The sequence below is a fragment of the Anguilla anguilla genome, chromosome 1 (assembly GCF_013347855.1).
Source record: "Anguilla anguilla isolate fAngAng1 chromosome 1, fAngAng1.pri, whole genome shotgun sequence".
NCBI classification, from domain to species: Eukaryota; Metazoa; Chordata; class Actinopteri; order Anguilliformes; family Anguillidae; genus Anguilla; species Anguilla anguilla.
In genome coordinates, this window is record NC_049201.1 from 20,303,245 (window position 1) to 20,322,165 (window position 18,921).

Here is an 18,921-nt window from a genome sequence, read left to right on the forward strand (position 1 = left end):
TGCAGGCATGCTCACACGGGACCGCGGAGCCTGGGGGATACGCGTACGGGCTCTCCGTTCGCTGGGTTCCTCTGGTTACACATGGCACCAGCGCTGTTTTGCGCAGATTTTTTTGGGATCGTGTTCCATGACGGTCAGTGTCTTTGAATTGTGCACATGCTTCAGAAGCCATGTTTTCCAATGCATTTATGAGGAAGGTGTAGGCTCGTGGATGCAATGTGCTTCAGCCGCTATGTAGGACTGTAACATTGTGGGGGGGTGATCATGCCTTAACCTTTGCAATCCTGCAAATGAATACAGAAGCCTTTTTCAGCACAATGTGAACAACTACAGTGTTGCTTGCTGTTTTGCGTTAAGTTACTTATTGAGTAATCCCTTTTTGGAAGTGACTTGGCCAAACGTCTGCATAGAATTCTTTCCCTTTTGCTCAGCCAAATCCATATTCTGACTGCATACTTTGCAAAAAGATAGAGATCAGGAAGCAACTTATTGTTGCCATGCGCTATGTGGGTAATATTAAACAACTCCTTTTAAAATCACCTATTAAACATTTGCATGGGCAACGGGCCTGTCAGATTAAATTGCAGTGTGCAATTTATCTGGGATATGTTTGAACCAATGACCTCACCATGCGTCTATAACTGGACTGTTGTGTCTGGAAACTCAGGAGTCGTTTTCATAGCCTTTTCCTGCATATTTAACCAGCTGTTGTCAGTTTTGCTATGGTAAATAATTATCTCTTACCCCAAAGACCACAAAACATGATGTTCTTGTGTAGATGCAAATTTTCACTTTATTTTGAGTTGACTTTTAAACAAGAGACACGTTTAAATGGGAGTTTTGATGAACTTGTCACTATTTGGTTTTAATCAAGCCATATAAAGCCTGGACAGTGGCAGCTGGTGACCTGAGCATTGTTCCTCCCCATGTTCTTTAGGCACATTTTATAAGGAATTATGTTATTCTCTTGTGAAAGGGGGTGTTCACTTTATAACCCTGATATGTACACTCAGCTGTTGCCTTGAGACACAATGCCTGTGTACATCAAGTTCCATAGCCGTCTTCAACGTGCGCATTGCCCTGCTTTTCCCCTGATGTTTTCAGTTTCTACAACAGCACCCAGCCCCTGTCTCCCAGCAACAGCACCGCCACACAACACAGGTTCCCCTGAATGATGAGAGCAGCACTTTATGGGGAGCGTGCGATCCTCTGCATGCTGCACATGGCCTGGTTCACTGTATTTGTTGACCTCGCACCAACATGGCGCAGTTGATCACGTCTGTCCCACCACGATTTCATTCTCGGTTTTAAAATCGGGTGATTTCACGGCAGAGTTGCGGTGACAAGCCCCGGTATACAAGAGGTGAAGGCGGTAGCGTGAAAACGGATTACCTCCGGTATTGCCTCTGGTATTCAGCACCAGGGGCCTGCACTGTCTCCCAACTGTCATCGGTGTTGCCGTGACAAACGACCACAAGCGCATGTGCTCTGCATATTTTCAAAGGCTGTTACAGTGGGGGCAGCGGATCACCTCAATATTTACTGTAAATGCTTTCAGAAAGCCGTCTGTTGAAATGATAATGGGAATGTACCCAACTGCCATGGCAACGAATTAATGAAGGAAGCAAGGCAATCACTAATTGCTCCTACATTTTAATGGGAAAAATCTTTAGCCGTTTTAGTGTCAAAGAAGATAATGCGTGGCCTCATTTCTCATCCTTGATGATGTGGTGGGGAAAACGCTCTTCTGAGGAGAACTGTTTTAGGGAGCTGCCGATAAGACAAGCGGGTGCTTAATGTTCATATTTCTCTGCTACTGCAGAGCTGCTGTGCACCTTTATTAATAGGAGGCTTTTTATTTTTGTGGAAGGTGTAGATTTGCTTTTGCCAACATTTCAGCCTTCACTTGGCAAGTGTTCACGCGCTTTTCATCTAACAGCTGTTGTGTGTTTGCGTGAAGCGTTCGATGTCGGTTGCCAGCATGTATGACTTCAGCTGTCATTCCCCTTAGGAACAAGTGTTACCGTGTTTCCTACTGATGTTGTCTCTTTCCAGATATCCAGCGAAGACTCCCTGTCCCCTCCCACGGAGTTGAGCCGAGAAGCATACGTTGCTGACTTTGGTAAGCGCTCATCCCTTCACACTGCACAGTGCCAGCTAGTAGCTGGTTATTGGGTCACAGGCTTGCACTGTCACTCCCTTGGCTGCCAGAGATGGAAGGAAACCAGGGACAAAATTAGCCGCGCTTTGATTGGATTAACCTACTGAGCCGTAGTAGCCACACTCGCTGTAAGGGCCTGCTCTGCAGTATTTAGTTTCCAGCCCATCTTATTGCAAAAGGTATTGTGAGGACTACACAACTCGATCCATACAACAGGTGAGTTGGGATTGATTTGTTTTTCACAAGGAAATTGTTTTTGGATGGGCTGTGATTGTGCCCAAGTTTTGATTAAGTATATGGTAGAAACTGTACCACTCCTGGCCAGTAGGTGGAGCCCAATTTTTGATGTGTTTCTGCTTGAGGTCATTCCCTTCCATCAATATAGAGTGGGACCACTGATTCAGAAGCATTAGATTGATTGAAAGCTTAACTTGACTACTGTTTTTAAAAATAAATATATATCCCATCCCATATCCTATCCCATAGCTTGTACTGTCCAGAACCACGTCCTTACTAAATGTATGCACAAGACTGTTTTAAGACCTATTACATGATTCAAAGTTAACAATGACAACAAACATAATTCATTATTAAGGGAGATGCTTTTGACTGTTGCATTTGATTACTATGGCCATTCTGTTCACTCGTATTTTTGTGGAGTAGAAGCATTTGGGTTTATGCTCTTCGAATATGCTTTTATCGACTCCATCCTCTCAGCTGAAGATTTTTGTCTTGAGCACTGACTGAACCACCTGCCCAAAGAATGTAAAGCAGCCATTTGAATCCCCACTTAGGCGTAGCCATGGTGAGAGAGGTGGCTGTGTTTCTATGGGAACAGCAGTTGCTTGTTGAGTATGCAGTAGGAGTGTGTGAAGGGAGATGAGCATTGACTGTCCTCCCAGCCTTCACAATCAGCACCATTAAGTGTTCCAGCTATTTTTCTCCCCGCTGCCACTGTGTGCATTGAGACCGCTGACAGACTGTTAACAATGCTCATCCTCATTCACCTTGTTGAGTATGATGGCAAAGTGGTTGTGTAGAGCATTTGGCGAGGCTGTGTGTGTGTATCAGTGTGTGTGTGTGTGTGTGTGCATTTGTGCATTGCATGTAAAACCTGGTCACATTTCTCTGGTCTCTGGAGCAGGTCTATCCCTTTGTTGCCAATTACAGAATGCTGTACATCCTGTGTATGAATCCCTGTGTGCTCAAGCATGTCTAGTAAACACCTTATTGCCTGGCACTCTTCATAAATATCTGAGCTTTTTGAATCTCTGAATGATGCCGGGACTATGTGAGTGACTTCCAAACACAAGTGAACTTCTATTACGTCTGACAAAGCAGTAAAGCTGTTTTCCCCACTCATCTAGTGTGTGTTTCTGGTCTATTTCTGCTGTACTTCAGTCCAATTCAAAAACATTCCTTCACCAACTGTCTAAACTGCAGCTGATTTCCCAAAGCGATGACCTCATAATGTGCTGTTTGCCAGGCAGGTTGAAGGCCCCATGGAAGGCTGCTTGTGTTAGCAAAAAATGTCTTTTTTTATAGACTGAGCCTATTTATACCCTATATAGCTGGGATTTCAGTATGACGCAAGAGATCTGGCTCTAAGATGCAGAAGTGGCATTCTACATAATAATCAACCCGCTGCTGTCTTTCACAGAGCGATTATTATTTCTGAGTTGGGAGGAGCAGTTGAACTGCTTCAATTAAGGTAGTGATTAGTCGTATTGAGTGTTTAATTACCTGGGTGGAAAAGAGATCTGCACTACTCGCCCCCCAGGGCCAGGACTGAGAACATCTGCCCGGCTGTTGGTTGCATCGTCATCCACCCCCTCCCCCCCCCCCCCCCCCAAGTTTCTTTGAGATGGGCTTTGTTGCGGTGTTTTCCGGAAGCCTCAAGTTAGCAAGTGTTTATTCGGAGCCTGTGCCTCCTCCGCTCGTGATCGTGATAATAGCCGTACCCGTGTGCCGCAGCGAAGGGCGAAGGTACGCTCGACGTGCACATTCACCCTCCCGCGCCCCCGCCTCCTACGCTTGCGCCTCGCCAGTCCTCGCGCGTGGCGACCCCATCGCTCCCGTTTTGAATGGATTCGTATGATCGTTTGTAAACGGAGGACTCTGACACCTTGGGGCTGCTGGAGCTATGCAATCAGTTGGGACCAGTTCAATGTGTGATGATCCTAATCCCCGTAAGGGATCGATTCCGCTCGCCTGCCGCAGGTGCAAAAAAAAAAAAAAGGGCTCCTCATTAATCTTTCATAACAGGCGCTCTGCCCGGACTGAATAACCGCCGCGTCTCTCTCAAATGAGCAGTTGCGTGGCTGCAGAAGGTCTGTAATTGAGCCCGAAACCAGATTACTTCCAAGAAAGAGACAATTTCATCACCCCGTGAGAGCGCGGCTCTGTGGCCAATGATGCAAAATAAACACCGCGCTTTTAGAATTGCCCCCTTGATTAATCACTCAGAGGGAACACAACAAACCGGTCGCTCTTAGGTTTTCTTATTTTCCACTGAAGGGGCCATTTTGTTCTGTTCTGTTTGGAGGGATTTGCAGTCTGATTAGAAACACGGATCCTTAAGTAGGTGTGTCATTTTCAGTCAGCCTTTTTGCACATGATTGCAGATTGCATCTGAAGTGGCGTGCAGTAATGAGCTATTTTTTCGGGGGACAATCGGGATTGACCTGTTGCGTGAGAGAACTCTGGGTCTGCGGAATGGAAAGGACAAGTTGTCTTGGGCTTTGCACACGAGCCACCAAAGCAGAGCTGCAAGTTCCTGTTAACCAGAAGCTTGTTAGGCTCTGTCACCAGATATGAGAGGCAGGGTTATTGATATTATACGGTTGTTTTTTCACCCTCTCCCAGAAACCTGGTAGAACAAGGCATAGGCTCCATCCATGTACCCAGTGTTTTAACAAAAGAAAATTGAAATTTGAGGGAATTTCTGAATTTTTCAAATTTGATGTATCAAAATGATGCCCCTTTCAAGAACAAATACAGTATTTTTGAAATCTTCTTTTAAAGCCACCTAAGTGTTGAAAGAGTTTGTAAATATTTATCCTCATTGAAATAGGAAGCATGTCAGTGGGGCCCAGTTTCCATAAATGTGCATTTTTTGGTTGTGTGTATGTGTGTGTGTGTGGGGCATTCGGTCCACTGGGGAAGTGGATTGGTCTTGGCTGCACCTGCTGGTGGAAAGAGCATATGCACCTGGGTTACGTTAACTAATCAGTCCAGGTGCTTAAAGGTGTGTTCCTCTCCTCAGTTTGGGACCGAGACCGGAAGCACGCACTGAGAGAGCATGTTTTTGAGTTTTGTTTAGTTTTGTTTTTGTTTGTCCCAGTATGACAAGAAAGTTAAACCTGCCGCTGAAAAGTTGGAAGATCTGGTCAGCTGAAAAGCCACTCGGTTTCGCTTTCTTTTGTCTTTCTTATTTTAGTTTGTTGTTTTGGTTCGTTGTTCTCGCCTGGAACTCATGCGAGGGACGGGTGAAGATGTTTGTTTATTTGATTTCGTGTTTGTGTGGGCGCGCTCTCTCTCGCCATGCGGCAACCAACGGTGCACTTCCGGAACTGCCGCACCTCTCCCCCAGGGGTGTCATGCTGGCGTGTGGCAGTGTGTATGTGTGTGCATAATATGTGCTTGTGTGAAAGCAGGGCAGTGTATGGGTGTGCCAGAAAGTGTGTGTACTGTTTGTTCTTGACTTATAAGGTCCATGGTGAGTGTGTACGCTTGACGTTTATGTGCTCAAAAGCGCAGCGTACGGCCACTGCGGGGACACTGTTAATGGGAGCCCTGGGCACTGGGGCAAGACTGGACTCGACGGTCTTTACTCTGGGCCCTAATTGGCACCAGCGGCCTTTCCTGTGTCGGCAGGGCAGACCGCATCAGAGCGTGTCGGCCCATTGGCCTCTGCTTATCGTCCTCCCCACAAACAACCATATCCCTCAGGACCCAGAGTTGGCACCTATTCAAACCGCTCAGCTCAAACACTATCTGCATGGGGACCTACCTGCTTCGGGCCTCCTAAGCATTAAAAAAGTACAGTACCTTCAGGTTATGTTAATATTTACATACATTTTACAGGATTTATTACACACGGACAGGGACTGCCTGGATTTTCATGTATTTGAGTGTAAAATGAAGAGACATTCTGGGGGGGAAAGAATCGGGTAATAAAAAAGGCATTTTGAAAGGTGTACTCTAGGGTAATGTTCCTGTTTCGTACTGCTCCAGGTTTCTCAGAGCCGCACCAGCCCAGGATCCTGGGCAGGAAGGACCCCCCCTCACACGGGGGGTCGCGGAAGAGCGGCAGCGTGGAGACGGACCGCCCGCCCCGGGAGTCTGCCAGCCCCTCGGACAGCGAGCGAGGTGAGGAGCCGCTCTTCGTCCGTTCCACCGCTAGCTCAGGGTCGTGTCCTGAGGCTTCTTGGAGGGTCTCGTGAGACAAATAAATAAATAAACAATGTGCAAAGACAGTAACTAATTATACTCCTTATAGCTAAAACAGGAATAGAGTGCTTTATGGTATTATGTGGGCTCTGAACAGACATACCGTAATGTGTGATGACCACCCATGCGAGAAAATAGTATACTAAGCATACTTGACATAAACTTTTAATTGTACTCCAAGTATTCTGAAGTAAAGAATAGTATACTTCAGCATACTATTTTTTCACATCGGTGTGCTGGCTGGATATTTTGCGCATTTTTTTCTTTTTTTCAGCTACAATACGTGCACTTGATAATACACATCTAACTTTGTGTTTTGGACCATTCAGTGCAACGGTCAACTATTTCCATGGATAATATTGTGTGTCAATAGCTCAACAATTAAGTAAGAAAGTGCTTACCAAATGTGAAAGTTCCATATTTGGAAAGAACATGTCAGCACAATAAACAGCCATCTTAACTTTTAAATAACATCACTACCACCTTAATACCAGTAACTACCTGCCCATCTCATTGGCTGCCAGTTCTGTCATTTTAAATGACATTAACAGCAGCTTGTTAATCCTGAAAAGATTATTTGGATCGCGGTGTAGTGAAGTGGCTAGAGACCATGATGTGTAATGGGATTTGAACACAGAGAAGGCCATTAGAATTTTCAAGTGTAATATGTCATGGAGTATACTTGAGTGAACTACCTGGATAACTGTTGAAAGCTATTTGATTATCGTTAGCTAAAGGTAGACCTACTTACTAATCCATCTCGTGTCTGCTCTGCGACAGCTGGGAGCGCTAGCAGCGACAGTTGGGGGGGTTGGTGAAGGGAGAGAAGGCACTGCACCATGCACCAAGGCTAGCTTTTTAGCAAAGCCACATTGTTATTGTAGATAGTTGGTGAAGTCCTCCTCATGGAAATGGGCACTACAGATATTAACTGGGGTTATTGCCTGTGCCTGTGGGCCTCCAGAAATGAAACCCATTTCTTGTGGTTCCCTTTATTTTTTGGAAAAGAAAAAAGCATATTTATTTTTCTGTATCCACGGAAGGCGCAATTTCCTACTTAGCTTGCCCACACAAAAATGGAAAGAGCGATCATTTAGATATTACAGGTACAAAGGATTTCTCCTGGTATTGGCATTTTAGTGACGCACATAGTTAAGCTAACCAGTTAACTCCATCGCTGAAAACCTGGCGTTTAGCCAAGGGGGAAAGTAAGCCAATCTTGGTACAGGCTTCTCTATGTTTTTTTTTTTTGTTGGCAAGAATCATTTAAAAATATTTCTGGGCCATTTGTGAATACAAAAAATAAGACGTCAGCAAAGAATTCACAGATTTCAGTTTCCTGGACCTTTTAACGGCAAAGTTAACTGCAACTTAGTTGCTGACGCAATAGCTGGCTCGCTACTTATTTACAGTACATGCGTCACTAAGTAAGAGCCAGCGGTAGAGCTGCGTGTGGGTATTTTGACAGCAATGTGTAAACTCATTTCAGTGAGACAAGGCTGAAAGGCCCAACACTGGTGATTTCTATTCTGAGGCGTTTGACGTTATTTCTGCTGCTGGTGTGCGTTTGGTGAGTGAGAGGCAGTGCTGGGCATTGTGAAGTTACAGACAGTGAGGAATGCTTTTGGCACAGTAGCATTATTTCCACTGCCTGCCTGCCTATGACTCTTCCACACTGGCCGGCAGCAGTCCTTGAATCAATACACAGTGTTATAATTGACGGCGGTTTTCATGCGGTGCAGGGCCCGGTTCTCTTATTCTCTGAGCGTCAGAATCACGGAGCCTGGTCTGTAAAGTGGGCGCAGCGCACGCAGGTGGCGTGTATAATGCATGATCGGGGTTCGTCACGGGTGTCGCTTTACCTTGCAGCCCCGCCGAGAGCGGGCCGCTCCCTCTGCCGGCCCTCCAGCGCAGAGAGAACCCTCACCCTCACCTCCAGTGCCACGGCCCCCGGCAGCCTCGCCCTGCCCTCCAGCTCCACGTCTCCCGGCAAATTCCTCCTGCCCTCCTACCCCTTGGCCAAGTTGCCGGGCAGTCCTCGGACCCCGAGGCTGTCCCACCGCCACGCCGATTCCTCGCTGTCTCTGTCCAGCACTTGGCCCAACAAGAGGGAGAGCAGCCCTCGCCGCCGAGACACCAGTCCCTGGAGGGAGATTCAAGGCAAGGATACAGTTTCATGGCTTTGACTTTAAAATAATAGAAACTGAGCCAAAATGGCTGCCTTTCATCTGCGAAGGTGGGTGGCGAACTGAGCCAAATTGGTTGCCTGTCACCTGAGAAGGTGATCTGGGCACAGATTCGTTCAAGAAAAAAATCAAGAGGGTGTTGGGTGGTGTTGCATTTCACCCTATTACTGCTTGCCAGACTCCGCGCTTCATTCAATTATGGCATCAGGTATTTTCTACAGGGTGATTCTGAAACCAGAAGTCAGTGATCGTGTTAACACAGGATTTTCTGTTTTTTACCCAGAAAAAAAGAAGCAAAACGGAACGTGGGAAAAAAATACACCGCGCTTTATAAACACAGATATCTCAAGGTCTTTTTTATCGTAAGATTTCAAAGAGCGATGACTCAAATGTGAACCACAACAAAATCATTACTCCTGTTTCTTCGAGTTCACTTAGCCTTCTGGTGTCTTGACATTTGTGTTTTTTATTGATCATAATATTTACACAGCTGATGCTAGCATTACGGGATTCAAAGAGAAAGCATTTAACTTGAATGAAAAGGCGAAAACAAGATGCCTCGCACTAGCCAGCTTGCTCAACACGAGTCAATTAAAACAAATCGCTCTCAGGGTTTTTAATATTGTAATCCTGAGTGGCAGAAATTTTAGTTTCTGATCTCTGAATCATAATTTTTTATCTTATTTCATCCTGCTAATCCCACTGTTTCATCCCGCTTTGTTGCAAGTGCCATAATAAAATTATGAATGACATACATTTGTTGTGCTATTATTTTGAGTTGGCATATTATGGAAAAAATTATTTTTACCAGAATGAAAGTGAATTAGTGTAAAATGCAGATTTTGAAATGTTTCGCATTCTAAAGATGCAGCATTCCATGGGCTAGTACAAACTGAGAAGTTCTTCAGAGAGCAGTTTCAAACTTAGAAAATACAGGGAGGGCTTTGAGCCAAACACTGGCATACCTGCACCTCCTCTCTATATAAATTGATTTAGAGCATAGCTTACAGTATACCGAATGTGTTGATGTGACATTAGCACCTGACTAATCTCCCTTTCTTCCCTTGTGACAAATTGTGCTGACCCTTCAGGTGACGCGACGGGCGACCGGCGCTCCCCGCTGCCCCTGCGGGCTTCGCTGGTGCGCTCCTCCTCCACCTCCTCCTGCCGCCAGGCCCTGAACGGCTCCAGGCCCGTGCCCCCCATCCCACAGGGCTTTCAGGACCACCACATCCAGCAGTGCGAGGAGGGCCAGGCGCCCCAGACGCCCCACCCGCGCACCCCCCCGCAAGACCAGCTGCCCGAGGGGAAGATGCGCCTGGACCTCTCCCAGCTGGGGGCGCTGGTGCAGGAGGAGGAGCCTGTGGACCACGAGGAGGTGACTGGAGCAGGACAGCGTGCCACAGGACAACAGTCCTCTGCATGCCATTACTCTCATACTGCTCATACAGAAACCAAGCACGCTTCTGTCTGGCAGGTCAAAACTGTGGGACGTTGTATTAGAACAGGAGTGCCTGGGTGCGGTGTAGTTAATTTTTAAATGAATATCTGTCCAGGGGGTATCATTTCTGTGACATTCAGTTAGATATTGGATAAGGCGTGTTGAGAAACCGTTCTGCTACGAGACGCCTCACACGTCTGGTTTTTTTTTTTTCCCCCAGATGATGAACTCTCTGCGCTCGTTGCGCAACAGCGCCGCTAAGAAGCGGGCCAAGGTGAGCCTGAGCGGGTCCGACCCGGACCCGGACAGCCCGGACTCGGCGGTGAAGCTGGAGCTGGCGCTGGACTCGCCGTCACAGACGCCCCCCTCCATCACCAGCCCGCTGAGTGAGAGCGGCCTCTCCAGCCTGTACTCTCCGCCCAACTCCACCCTCAACGGCACCAAAGCCAGGTCAGTCCGCAGCATTGTGCTGCAGAGCCCCCCCCCCCCCTCCCCCGAGGATAGGCCCACATTTTGAACACGAACCTCAGTACAGATGCGTGTTGCTCTAATGAAGATGAAGAAACATGACTTTGTTGTAATACATTCAGTAACAAAATGGCTTGTTTTGTAACAGATACCCGAATATACATATCTACTCACCAGTGTCCTTTTCTAGAGATGCTCTTTGGCAGTGGTCAGGTGTACTTACGTAGCCCAATTTTGTCAAAAGCTATCTCTGCATCAACTGAGGTGGGTGATGCACAGAATAGGGAGAAAGTGTCAATACTCAGTTGAGTGAAGCTGGTGTTGTAAATGCTTTGGTATTTCTGTGGGCTAATGCTGTGGTTGTCACAGGTATTTTCCTTCCATATTTCTTTGCCTTTCACTCATGGGAGTGCACAAAATAATTCACAGTTCTGCCAGTTGAGGGCACCATTTTCAAAATGTAAAAAAAAAAATATTTTAAGTTTAATTTAACCTGTGAAAAGCAGTCATTGTCTAATTTGGGTTTATCAGTATGTCAGAAATACTGAATACATTTTGCCGTGTGGTACCTCAAGTTTGCGCTCCGTCAATAAAAAGCCTATCCAAGATGCGCGGTGGGTGCAGATAACCGACGATGAATTTTAAACGACTGGAATGGAGACCGCACACTGCAAAAACAAATCAGTATTCACCAAATGAGCAGTTTATTAAAGCTCACGAACTGATAAACAAGTACAAAAGCAAGACGTCCTCAAGGGCACAAAACAAAAGAGGAGATTCGCAGATGTTTCAATCTCGTTCAAGCCTTCATCAGTGCTCAAGGGTGCCGCAGTCACGAATACTTGAATAGAGAAGCTGTTCATTTGTGTCGCTTGGCTTCAGCTGGAGGACAGTTACCAACCTGGAGAGCGCTATGCGGAACACCTGGGCTGACATCCTCAAATAATGTTTTATTACCCAAGTTGTCCTTTAGTTAACAAGCTAAATTTTATATTACACATCAAGGACATAGGAAACTGAGACTGCTGAAGACAGAGTAAATATATCATGCCTCAGAAGGAAATGTATGTTTAAATGACCCTGCTTATATTTGCGTCGGTCTTCAATATAAAACGCCTATTTTCAAACCTGTCAAGATGTCTCTGCCGATTCAAAACCATTCATGGGTAGACTACAATCGCTGGAGGCTTGCCAAATACTAATTTTGGTTCCCTTAGATTGCGCCATTGTTGTGGGCATTCCCTGAAAAGGAATTTTTTGTGCAAACAATACTCAATTTAAATCCAATTGATCTTGACAAAAGACCTCTCATTCTGTTGGTCATTTTGAGATTTTTCTATACTTCCATGGCTGTCGACTTCTTGAAATTTGATTGCCTAAAGTGTCCAAAAAAAAAATAGATCCATCTCTCAGCCCAGTTGTACACAATTTGATTTCAGCAACGAGTAGAGAAACTGTCTCTGAAAATTTTGCATAAATTATGTAGGTTTGAAGCTTCAGCAATCTGCCCAGTGGTGACGCATGTTCTTTGAAGTACAGTGGACTTACGCGGGGTTGTAGCAGTTGTCAAAGCCCTTGTTGGAGAGCAAGCTGATGTTAGTGTTAGGGCTGATCAATTTAATCTCCTGTCTTTTGAGGCTTTTGGAAAATGCAAACATTTCACTTAAAGCATAGCTTTTGTGATTTATATGTACATGTAGAAATATACATAGGATAATGTAGTTTATGTTGACGCTCAGAATTGAACTGTTATTGACAACATTATGAAAATACAAAATAGCCTAATCATTTTCTGTGATAGCAATTATAATTCTGAATTGGAAAAATGAGTGGTTATAAACTGTGTTCTGATTTATGTTCTGTTGCTGCAGTTCTGGAAACTTGTGCTCTACAGTAGCTAAACCTCGGGCCACCAGGGTCTCCTCTGGAAAGAAGCCTGCTGCCTCAATCGACTTCAACTCCCTTCAGGGTACGGCCATTTAGTTGGTTGCAGCAATTACGTCTGTCAGATTACTGAATGGTCTACCATTTGCCAACTCAACCCAGTTCCTGCCATTGTGATGTGAGATCTCCAGTTACATAAACAGTCACTCGAGAGTGAGATTCCATGACCTTATGTGATCTATTGGAGCTTGGAAACACATTGTATGGGCAGCCTGAAGAATGTTCCCTTTACGGTGACCCTTGGGTGCAGACTGCTAGGTCATTGGTGGGGTACAGGTGTTTGTTTCTGAAAAGCTGTAAGTTGAGGATAGAGCTCTGAAGCGTGTGTGTTGCAATGCAGCATTGTCATTCGGAGACAAAGCCACCGCAGACGTGAGCGTTGTTGGCCAGCGAGTTACCTACTCCAATGGGCCAATCGAGCCGGAGGGGGAGCGTGTGAGAGAGGTGTCCCCGCCCCCTGCCAGGCCCACAGGACGGGAGCCAGTCCGAGCAGTGAGACCCACCAGGGGTGAGTTGCGGCACCCAGGGCCACATCACGGAGGCTGGTCTGTTTCTATGAAGCCATGGGGATGGAACAGAATAGCTATGCAGGTGCTCTTCTAATCTGTGGATTGCTCATGTTCTCATTTCCAGGATCACAGGCCAATGGCTGTAGACTTTCACCAGCTGGTGGCATGTCGGAAGGCGTCATCGGTAAAGGTCAGTTTTTTGTCCTCCCATTGGCTCCTGTCCGTCTTGCTGTGCGAAATGGTTTGGTTCAAAGTCCATGTCAAGTGCTCTGCCCTGAAGTTCATCACAACCTGGCGCATTGCTGTGTTTGACATAGCAACCAGGCGCCAAATGTCTGACCCATTGTTCTGCTGATGTCAGAGGCCTTAGGTTGCCAAGTAGCAACAATCACAGCAAAGTCACATCTACAGTGTCTCTCCTACAGACACTTGAGATCTGCCATGCACTGGAAATGTGGAATAGTGGTAGGAGATTTCAAAATTAGATATTTAGTCAATTTAAATTTAAATTGTTCTTGAGTAACTCAGTTTGGGTTTTTTCAGTAGTTTTTTAAGAGATGAGCTGGGTGCATTAGTTAAATCTTGCTCATTTTATTTGCTATGCAGCCAAACTCCCCCTCTGTTTTGCAAATTAAGGAGGTGAACAAAATACTTGGACACAGGATGGACAGAATGTGCAGCCGGGGTAAGTGTGGATTCAGCCGTGACGGCGTCTGACACACTCTGCTTTCTCCCGCAGGAGTTTTCGGCTCCTCTACCCCCCTTCCCAGCTCCCCGGTGGTCGCCACGCCGCAGGAGCAGAGCGACGCCACGAGCAGGACGTCCGGTGAGCTCCCCGAGGGCGTTTACGGCCACGCGGTTCCCTCCAGCCACCACGACGCCAGCGACAGCGTCGACGCGGAAGAGCCAGGGGTAAGCGGCACGCGTAATGGCCTTTCCCTGCACGCCCCGGGGAACGGGAAGCGGAAGGGAGTCATTTCCGTGCTTTTCCGGGGGGGTGGCGGTAATCGAGCTCAAGCGCGCTTGCCTTGCTTCTCGGGGGGGGGGTTGAACGGTTTGTGGTTTTTGCTGCGCAGGAGAAGGTGAAGCTGTCCAAATCGGCCCGGGACAAGATGCGGCAGCGGCGTCTGGAGCAGGAGGTCGGCCAGCAGGCGGAGCTCCAGCGGGGGGAGAAAGCGCACCAGGGCCTGCGTCACACGGTGTCCGAATCCAGCATCGACGAGCTGGACACACTCAGAGGTCAGAGGTCATGCCCCCCCCCCCCCCAGTCCCTGTTTTTGTGTCGTAGTCTGAGTGGCCATAAATGGAGGAGGAGAGGGTGGGTGAAAATGGAATGCATAGTATGTGTATTCTGTTTCACCTCAGTTCACTGTGTTGGATTTGTGTGTTAATGCTATCTGTAGTAGGAATAATTTTTTGACTGTTCCATCTTCTGAACAGATTGGCAGTTGAATGGGAGCGAGGTGGCAAAGCCTCAGGCTGGCACCCCCCAAGAGGATTCAACAGCCAGCTCCACCAGCCCCCAGGGCACCCTGAGTCCCATCAAGTCCTTCAGCCCCCACCACCAGCCCAGCCCCCCCACGCTGCCCCCTCAGTCCAAAACCTCGCTGCGGCGTGTGAGGAGAGCCCCTAGCCTGAACAAGACCCGCCCATCATTCTCCAACAGCTCCGGTTAGTGCTGTTTCTACAAGACGTTTTCTGCTTTTTTCAGCATTTTTAAAAAATTATTATTTTTAAAATAATATATATTTTTTGACATATCCAGGCTAGTATTTCAAGTAGGTGCCATAGAACACCAGTAACAGTAAACAAACAGCCAAAATTATAATAAAGACGCATCAGATTGAAAAGAGTGCTAAAATAAAAGCATTTCAAAACACTGGCCCAAACAAAGATGTGATTTGGATAAATAAAGTACCATATTATTAGCAGGGTTTCTCTGGATATTACTTGGATAATTATTACCAAGATGTTTGAACCCCATCTTGGCTATTTCCCTATAACCAAATCCATAAATCATTTGATTTAGCATTAAATTAAATATAAGTGCACCAGCTAGTTTTATTTGCTAAGTTGTACTCTTAGAATTGTCAATGAATAACTTTTTTTAATTAAATCTCAACCTGAGAATTGTTGTTGATAGAATGGCTTACAAATGTCTGTACGTCTTGTCTTCTATTCTATTTTTATAGTCTAAAGAACTAAAAACTGTTATCAAGTATTGATTAAATGTCTCTGGTGTCTCTCGCTTGGCAGACGAGTTGTTCCCTGGCCAGAAAAAGGATGACCAGGAACAGCCGGAGTTGCGACCCTTCTCCAATCCCGAACTTGCGCTGACCCAGGGTTTCGCACTGCTGAGCTCTAACGACTGGTACACACGCCTCTTTACACTTCCGTTGCCCTTCCCGACCGTGAAATAACTACACATTTCATCTATCATTGACCACAAGGTGTGTTCAATTAGTTATTAACTCTCTTTTTATTTAATCCAGGGAGAAGAAGATAGAGGGCATGACCTTTCTCAACTGCCTGACGCAGTACCACACAGCCGTGCTCGGCGCGAGACTTCCGGACGTCTGCCGCGCCCTCATCCCAGAGGTGCTTCCGTTTCCTCCTGTAATTTAATGCTCCAATGGTGTTCTAATGTCAGGCCACAAAAAAAACTCATACAAGACTCCTCTCATTAATGATCCCGTGAGATTGATGTTTGGAGAGAAATGTTAGCTACCTAGCTAGCAAATTTTTTTATGAGCTAATGAGCTAATATTACCTGTTTTTCCACGATGTTTTCATGCAGATATCTCCTGTTAGGTGTCTAGAAAAAAACTTGATAAACTAGCTAGCAATTTGTTACAGATCTATACACCTAGCTATAGCAATGTGACAACTGCAGCTACACAGGAGGTGTTGCAGATATTTTTTGTATGTTCACATTTTGAAGAGTAAGCTATATTTCATCAGTAGGTACCACCAGTAACGCGTGCATTGGAGTGATTAACCCTCAGCACACCCTGGCTTACATGGTTGGGTGGGAGGGCTGGCATTGGCTCAGCTGAATTACAGTTTTATTTGGAGGCTTCATTGTGCCTGGACTCAGAAACAAAGGGAGGGTCAGCTCTTTCTGCGGTGCTTACACGTGCGTTTGTCCCCAGGTTATGAACCTGCGCTCAGGTGTCTCTCGGGTGGCGGTGGCTACTCTGGGAAACATGTACACGCGCCTCCAGAGGGGGATGGATCAGGAACTGGAGGGGACGGCCACGGCGCTGCTGCATAAAGTAGGCGTGTCCAACGCCTTCTTACGGCAGGACGTGGATGCCGCGCTCCACAGCATGGTTCAGAACTGCACGCCCACCCGCGTCATGAACGCTTTGCTCACTGGTGGCGTCAGGTGAGATGCCCGATCAAAAATGATAAGGACATTAAGCGCCTTCTCATTCAATCAGTGCTCCTATAGTAGCTTCCTTCCTAGGGGCCTGATCTTTAATATAACATGCTGAAATTCCTTTCTCAGGAAATGGTGCAAATGTGTTTCTTGCAGTTCATGATGTATTTTTATCTGTACTGACGCTGTTCTGTACTGATGCTATTTCTGGCATGCAGACACCTGAATTCCATGGTAAGGAAGTGTACAGCTCAACACATGGCCGACCTGGTGGAGAAGATTGGCGCTGGCCGGCTGCTGTCTGGCACCACGGACCTCACTGACCGGATCCTGCCTGCCATTGCCCGACTGGCGCAGGACTCCTCCCAGGAAGCCAGGTATATTCTGTCCTGTGATTAACAGAAGCATATTTTAATCTTGCTTTATTATTTCAAGCAAAACTTGGTCATTTCCATTCTCTTTCGCAGATACTATGGACGTCAGATGCTGCTGTTTTTGGCATCCCACCAGGATTTTGACAAAATAGTGAAGAAGTACATTCCAGCCAAAGACCTTCCAACACTCAGAGACTTGGTATTCACTCTTAAGACAAAGGTACGTTGAAGGTATTTTTCTGTTGAATGTTTCCACATTGAGCAATGCGACCAGAGACAACACCTATGAACTCCTTCCTTTTGCAGGTATTGGGTAAGACATTTCAGCTGTGTGGTTTTGAAGTTGTGCATTGGTGGTGAACTGTAATGACGGCGGTTGCTGTGTTCTTGGCAGGGATTGGGCGAAATGCCTCAGGACACCCCCTCAGCGAGGGGCCGGCGCTCTCTCCCTGGCAGTGGGACAAGCCGAGCCTCATCTCTTCCTCGAGAGCCTCTCAGCCTTGTCAACAGGTGGGTTTCCGGCAACACCATGGTTGCATGTGGTGATTCCTGTGGTTCTAGAAATACAATCTCATAATCTCTTGTTCGTTGTGCATTCATTTCTTGCCGCTGCATGGACTGTCATTTCCTGTCTGAGCAGAGAGTCTCGCGAGTACAACCACAGAGCTCAAGCACACAACATCGCAGAGAGGACAGAATACATCAAGCAAATGAAGGTGCAGATGGGGTCCAAGGACTTTCGGGAGCGTATCAAAGCCATTGACCAGGTCGCTGCTGAGTGCAAGAACAACCCGGACATGGTCATTGCCTGCATATTCCCGGTAAGTCAGCTCAGCAGTGTACAGTATTAACTGTAGCTCTGGATTTTGTAACCAGAAGTGTGTGTACGATTGGGTGTGCAACTACTGGCATACTCTTGAGAAGGTGCATCTGGTCTAGAAACAGTCTATGTGCAAATGAGTGGAAATGGAAACAGTGAAACGGTTACAGCAATGTTTGGTCTGACAAAGTATGCTCTATTGGAGATGGAGCTCCATTCATTTTTCTGTCCCCCTAACTAGGTCTTTGATGCCATGAAGGCAAGACTCCAAGAGTCAAACAGTAAAGTCAACCTGCATGCTCTGGAGGCCCTACAGAGGATCATCCCTGCACTAAAAGAGAACTTAGCCCAGGTGATAAACATCTTAGTTCCAGCCATAGTGGACAACCACCTCAACTCAAAGAACAATGCCATCTACAGTGCTGCTGTTACTGCCCTGGAAACCCTCATGCAGGACATAGGTGAGTTTTCAGTTTAGGAAACTCTGTGCTTAACTTTAGCTTTATGGCCTCCAGGGAGGCACATCAGCTAAAGCACCTAAAATGGTGATGCCTTCCAACATCTAAAATGAATCCTGTACAGACTATGGCCAGGGGTCACACATAATTAGCTTTACCACGGTCCAGGGAGGGAAGGTTTGGGTCAGCAGGGTGTTCTCTGCCTTATTGTGCACATCATCTAGTTGATTGGGCCCCGATAGTCTGTCTGGGCAAGCTGCTTAAATTATGCAGTTCAGTGATGTAGACACAATCATGAATTCCAATTTTGCAGATAAATAAATGCATTCTGTATAAATTCCATTATGCCTGAAAATTCCATATTTACTAACAGTTATGTGTAGGAATATTGAATTTATTCTGGGCATTTTTTGATCTTCGTGGATTCTTTTTACAGCAGCATGTAAAAAGAGTGTACTATAACTGTATGTGATTGACATTATTAAAAAGTAAAGATAGGGTATTAAAAAGTAAAAATAAATGGGTAAAATAATAAATAAAACCTTTTATGTTCACTCAGATGTGTCCTCCACAAGCTTGTGATTATGGTCACACTTTTAAACTCTTCTTTTTCTTGCAGATAATGCCCTACTGCTTCAGATTTTTGTCACAAAGGCTCAGCTCCTCAGCGGAAGGGCCAAGGTGAACCTTGTAGATAAGGTTGCAGGTATGTCTGTCAAAGCTTAG

The 18,921-nt window shown here is 46.2% G+C and overlaps 1 protein-coding gene across 1 annotated transcript in view; it reads left to right on the forward strand.

The window, feature by feature from the left end:
• LOC118227572 (TOG array regulator of axonemal microtubules protein 1) overlaps positions 1-18,921 on the forward strand; it is a 28,279-nt gene that overhangs the window by 7,933 nt on the left and 1,425 nt on the right. The window contains exons 2-21 of the mRNA XM_035418173.1: positions 2,056-2,122; positions 6,398-6,532; positions 8,483-8,773; positions 9,891-10,177; positions 10,461-10,690; positions 12,580-12,677; positions 12,993-13,160; positions 13,286-13,351; positions 13,901-14,073; positions 14,238-14,400; positions 14,602-14,832; positions 15,418-15,532; positions 15,654-15,759; positions 16,314-16,549; positions 16,762-16,920; positions 17,011-17,137; positions 17,312-17,427; positions 17,558-17,738; positions 17,979-18,198; positions 18,815-18,901. Of these exons, the coding sequence (XP_035274064.1) occupies positions 2,056-2,122; positions 6,398-6,532; positions 8,483-8,773; positions 9,891-10,177; positions 10,461-10,690; positions 12,580-12,677; positions 12,993-13,160; positions 13,286-13,351; positions 13,901-14,073; positions 14,238-14,400; positions 14,602-14,832; positions 15,418-15,532; positions 15,654-15,759; positions 16,314-16,549; positions 16,762-16,920; positions 17,011-17,137; positions 17,312-17,427; positions 17,558-17,738; positions 17,979-18,198; positions 18,815-18,901 (3,256 nt within the window). The remainder of the gene's footprint in view (positions 1-2,055; positions 2,123-6,397; positions 6,533-8,482; positions 8,774-9,890; positions 10,178-10,460; positions 10,691-12,579; positions 12,678-12,992; positions 13,161-13,285; positions 13,352-13,900; positions 14,074-14,237; positions 14,401-14,601; positions 14,833-15,417; positions 15,533-15,653; positions 15,760-16,313; positions 16,550-16,761; positions 16,921-17,010; positions 17,138-17,311; positions 17,428-17,557; positions 17,739-17,978; positions 18,199-18,814; positions 18,902-18,921) is intronic.